At 44.0% G+C, this 5,364-nt stretch overlaps 1 protein-coding gene across 1 annotated transcript; it reads right to left on the minus strand.

Moving 5' to 3' along the window:
• Positions 1-372: 372 nt before the first annotated feature.
• On the minus strand, positions 373-3,964 carry LOC123454123 (protocadherin beta-4-like). Its single transcript, XM_045132306.1, has one exon. It carries the CDS (start codon positions 3,469-3,471, stop codon positions 1,141-1,143), a length of 2,331 nt encoding a protein of 776 aa, XP_044988241.1. The 5' UTR covers positions 3,472-3,964; the 3' UTR covers positions 373-1,140.
• Between the last annotated feature and the right edge of the window lie 1,400 nt (positions 3,965-5,364).

Here is a 5,364-nt window from a genome sequence, read left to right on the forward strand (position 1 = left end):
TCAAAATTAATATTATTCTTTATGGAAAGTGACCATGTGCTGGGCATGTGAAAAGAACATAATTCAGATAACCTCTAGCATGTGTTGTTCTGACCAAAGGAAAAGGGTTACAATTTTAATTAGTTTTAATTTTAGTGTGGTGAATGTTTTATGTAATTAGAAACAAGCATACTGGTTTTTATGCTTATAGATACTCAGTGAGTTTAACCTGGTAGTATTGACGTCCAGAAAGGTTAAAGTAACTGTATGAAATTTCATCTAGGTTTGGTGAAACTCAGACTTGGAATGACTGCATAGCATGATGTTATAGTTACCTATCATTGATGAGACAAACAACCAGCCGGAAGCAGCTTACAAAAGAAAAGGGTTTATTTCAGGGTTACAGATTCCAAAACAAACTGCATCATGAGGAGGAGGCTGTTTCACTTCACATGCATCCACAGCAAAGAAACAAACAAGAGACAGCCAGAGTTCAAGCTAGTTTAGAACATATCTCAGGGCTGGACTCAAGATCCACACACAGTGGCACAATCCCCCAGGAGGGCTCTGTCCACTGGAGATTTAAATAAGAAGCTTATTCTTAATTTTAAAACATACCCGAGGCTATGGGAACATTATCCATTTAAACCACCAGAGCCAGTAAGAGGTGCTAGAATCAATACTAGACACCAATATCATACTAAAAACGATCATAACCACTCTGGCCCTGATAGGATGAAATTGTATGTTATAGACAGGAACAACACATGAAGACACTTGAAGACTTTTACATGCCCAATTAAAGAAAAAATTGGTTAACATAACTAGTTAACTAACATCAGTTTTCTTTGATCTACTTGAATAAAAGTTCTGATGAAATAGCTCAAAAAATATTGAGAAAATATGTACTATCTAGTATAATTAAAAATGCCAAGCCACAAATCTCAAAGAAGCAAAAATTTTAATGTTATGAAAGACAAGCATATATTTAGAGTACTGGTTAAATATTTAGATAATGACATAGTTTCTTAAAATTAGGACATTGTCATAAGAGGTTTGCAAAAATAGGGATTCCCTGGTTTAAACAACAGTTAACTGAATAAATAGCTATTCCTGCAATGGGGAGGTTTCCTTAACGTCTCTCTCAATGTCATGAAGCAACTAGTTGGGGAAAATGGGTTTGAGGAACTTGAACTCACCACTTCCAGAGCCTCCAGTCAGGCACACCTCATACTGGTAGGTGTGGGACAGGGTCCCCGCCCCGCTGACATCCACCAGGTATCCAGGAAAGTGGCCCTCAGGCAGAGAGCAGCCAGCCAGCGAGGACGCCCCGCTCCTCCTGCACAGCCTGACCGCCACCAACACGAGCACAGAGAAGAGGAAGAGCGAGGACACGGACGCCAGGGCGATGACCAGGTAGACAGTGAGCGCGTCGGGCGGCGCCGGGTCGCGCGCGCCCTCGGCCACGGGCAGGTAGGGCTGCGAGAAGCCGTCCACCAGCAGCACGTGCAGCGTGACGCTGGCCGACAGCGGCGGCTCGCCATTGTCCTGGACCAGCACGAGCAGCCTGTGCCTGGGCGCGTCGCGCTCGCTCAGCAGCCTGGCGGTGCGCACCTCGCCATTGTGCGCCCACACGCTGAACAGCCCGGGCTCGCTGGCCTGCAGCAGCTGGAAGGACAGCCAGGCGTTGCGGCCCGAGTCGCCGTCCACCGCCACCACCTTGGTGAGCAGGTAGCCGGGCTCGGCCGCCCTGGGCAGCAGCTCGGTGCAGGGCGTCGACGCGTTGTGCGGCGGGTAGAGCACGAAGGGCGCGTGGTCGTTGGCGTCCAGCACCAGCACGCGCACCAGCGCCTGGCTGCTGAGCGCGGGCGAGCCTCGGTCGGCGGCGCCCACGCGGAACTCGAAGGCCCGCAGCGCCTCGTAGTCCAGCGCGCGCAGGGCGAACAGCTGCCCGCTGTCCGCGTGGATGGACAGCAGCGAGGCGAGGGCCAGCTGCGGGTCTTGGTCGCCTTCCTGGGGCGGCAGCAGCGAGTAGGTGATCTGGGCATTGGTGCCTGAGTCTGTGTCTGTGGCGCTCACTGTGCCTATGTGCAGGCCGGGGCTGTTGTTCTCTGGGACCAACAGGGTGTAGGAGGTTTGGCTGAAGGCTGGGGCGTTGTCGTTCACGTCGGACACCTGCACTATTATGTTGTGCTCCGTTTTCAGCCTGGGTGTGCCCATGTCTGAGACGGTGATGGTGATGTTGTACTCGTCTCTGCTCTCTCTGTCCAGTGGTCCATCTGTCACCAGAGTGTAGAAATTCTTGAATGTTGATTTTACTGTAAATGGTAGATCATCTGAAATAGAGCAAATCACCTTTCCATTGTCTCCAGAATCTCTATCTCCAACTCTGAACACAGATATTAGAGTTTCAGGGGCATTTTCTGGGACAGAGCTGGTCAGTGAGGACATGATCAGTTCTGGGGTGTTGTCGTTCTCATCCACCACCTCTATCTCTACAGTGCCTTTCCCAGAAAGACCTCCTCCATCAGTGGCCTCGATTTCCAAGTGGTAAGATTTAATTTTTTCAAAATCCAATTTCTTCTTCAGTCTGATTTCTCCCGTGACTTCATTTATTGAGAATGTTTGCTGGATTTCATCTGATGCTTGGAACAAGCTATAGGAAACATTCCCGTAGTGTCCAGCATCTGCATCCCTAGCCAAGACTCTGAGGACTGGGGAACTTGGAGGGCTGTTCTCCAGGACCTGTGTCTCATATGGGCTATGCACAAACTCTGGAGCATTGTCGTTGATGTCCATGATGAGGATTCGAATCATGACTGTACCAGACCTAGGTGGGTCACCTCCATCCACAGCCAGGAGGGTTAAGCTGAGCTCAGCCTGCTCCTCTCTGTCCAGCTCTTTGTCCTGTACCAGATCCGGGTATTTCTTGCCTGTACTGTGATTTCGGGTGAGGACATGAAAATGAGAATTGGGGCTGACCATGTACTTCTGAATCCCATTGCTGCCCACATCCAAATCCTGTGCTAATTTCAAAGGAAAGATAGTACCTGGCTGGCTGTTCTCAGGTATTTTCAAGAGAACCTCTTTATCTGGGAACTCTGGAGAATGGTCATTTATGTCCTGAATCAATAATTCTCCTTGAATAAATTCTACTGGCTTTTCGAGGGACACCTGGAAATGCAGTACACAGCGTTCAATGTTGCCACACAGCTCTTCCCGGTCTATTTTCTCCTTCAGAAGCAAATCTCCAGTTTGGGTATCCAGCACCAATCGCTGCTTGTAATCGTCAGACGCCACCCTGGCAGACCGGCTGGCCAGTTCCCCAGTTCTCAAACCTAAATCTTTAATCAAATGGGCTACAAAGGAGCCACTCTCTGTTTCCTCCAGTATAGTGTAACGAGTATGCTCAGCAAGAACCTGAGGCAAACACCCCATAAAAATAAACAGAGTCACTTGCCTGTTCCGATGAACTCGCTCCACCTTCTCCATGTTGGCTTGTGTGTTTACACTCAATTCCTTCAGCGATGTCCAAATGCCTTGAAATATTGAATCCTAATTTCTTGATTCAAGGAATTTTAACGAAGTTGCTTTTAACCTGACATTCAGTTCATAGATCTTGTCTTACACCCCTTCACAGCAGTTATGCTTGCAACACTCCTGCCTGTGTTTTACATTCTGCCTGACAACACAAAAGATTCCAGAACGTGAATTTAGGGCTCTTTATTCACAATCTTAGCCTGCAGCGCCACCCTGCGTCTTGATTGAGAAATTCATGATTTCCTAGACAAAATGCAGGTTAGGTTTCCAAATGAAGCCACATTTAAAATGTACCCAATTTTTTATTCAGCCGCATTGGTTTTGCTTTAAATTGCATAATTAGTAAGGTCATTCCATTACAGTACATAGCCAAGAAGAGTGGTGGGCACCAAACAAGAAGACAGCTGCGTGTTACCAAGCACAGCCAAGAGTGGAGTTTCAGCACCTTTCATTTCTACTTTGCATCATCTAACCAGAGGAGGTAAATTCTTATTCAGGTTCAACTTAATTCAATAGCACTTGCATTTGTTTATTTCCAAATTATGACCTTTAGTAATGTAAAACTTGCAGATGTTCTGCACCACATGATTTTAGAAAGGGATTTTACCCACATTGGATAGGCTCTAGTTTTCTACACTTTGTTGACATAGTGATACAGTTTATTAAAGAGGTGTCTTGGGTTAAGTCATTTGCTCCATGAAATTACACTAAATCTAGAAGTTGTAAATTTTTTTTAGATAAATAGGCAGTTAAAGCTGGTGAGGAAATGAGTTAACAAATAAGGAAGTTGAAGCTTAAGGATGACAGAGGTTGATTATTTGACTTGGTTGGAATCATGATTATAGCAAGACAAAAATCATCAGATATTGTAAAGTTAAATGTTTTAAATTTTACTTTTTTGCATAGATAAATGTAAAACCTATTTCTTAATGAAGGAGGAAAGTTTATTCTGAATTACTGTTTCAGGGGTCACAGTATATCATGACTAATGTCTATATTATAATGAGTTCACTTGTTAGCATTTCACCATTTCTACTTCAGGTATCACACTCCTTGGTAAAGTGATTTGGGTAGGAAACAAGAAACATTGACTTAAAACTTTGTGAGCCCCAAAGAAGAGATATGTTGTTCATTTTACTTACAAATTTACCTGCAAAACCTTAAAGATTTCCATTTCTCTTTTGTATAAGCTAACAATAGGGGTATGTTAGGGCCCATTTAGGTGTCTACTCATATAGTGAAAAATAAGAGATTATGTAAAATGGTTTTCAATACAGTGTGTACCAGTTGAGATTACTCTGGTACCATACGAAAGCACTGGAAGTATGGAGAAATTATTTATTGGTTACAAATAGTATAGTGAATAGCTGTTACTTATGCTCCTATGTGTAGGATTTTCTTTGCTCATTTATCCCATGTCTTTTAATATGATTAAATTAATTAATTTATTATTTATTTTAAATGAGTTCATATTTTGAAAATATATCAATAATATCAAAATTTTAGGGATAATTCATTATTGAAATTGTTTGAGTGTTGGGAAGATGCCTCAGGAGTTAAAGGTGTTTGTTTGACCCAGCTGGCCTGGGTTCAATTCCCTAGTACATACTGAGTTTAATTTCCCAGTATACTTGTAAACCCAGATGCATAAACTGACACAAACACCTGGAGTTCATTTGCAGTGGCAAGAGGCCCAGCTATACGTACACTTACCTTTTATATCTGCTCACAAATATATATATATATATTTATATATATATATAGTTTCTTTGAGGTAGAGTCTTGCTCTGGCCCAGGCTGACCTGGATTTCACCATGTAGTCTTAGGGTGGCCTCAAACTCACAG

Source organism: Jaculus jaculus, chromosome 13 (assembly GCF_020740685.1).
Source record: "Jaculus jaculus isolate mJacJac1 chromosome 13, mJacJac1.mat.Y.cur, whole genome shotgun sequence".
In the NCBI taxonomy this organism is placed as follows: Eukaryota; Metazoa; Chordata; class Mammalia; order Rodentia; family Dipodidae; genus Jaculus; species Jaculus jaculus.

Bases quoted from the DNA above. Each gene is read 5' to 3' on its own strand.
- LOC123454123 (XM_045132306.1), bottom strand. From the start codon at position 3,471: ATGGAGAAGGTGGAGCGAGTTCATCGGAACAGGCAAGTGACTCTGTTT.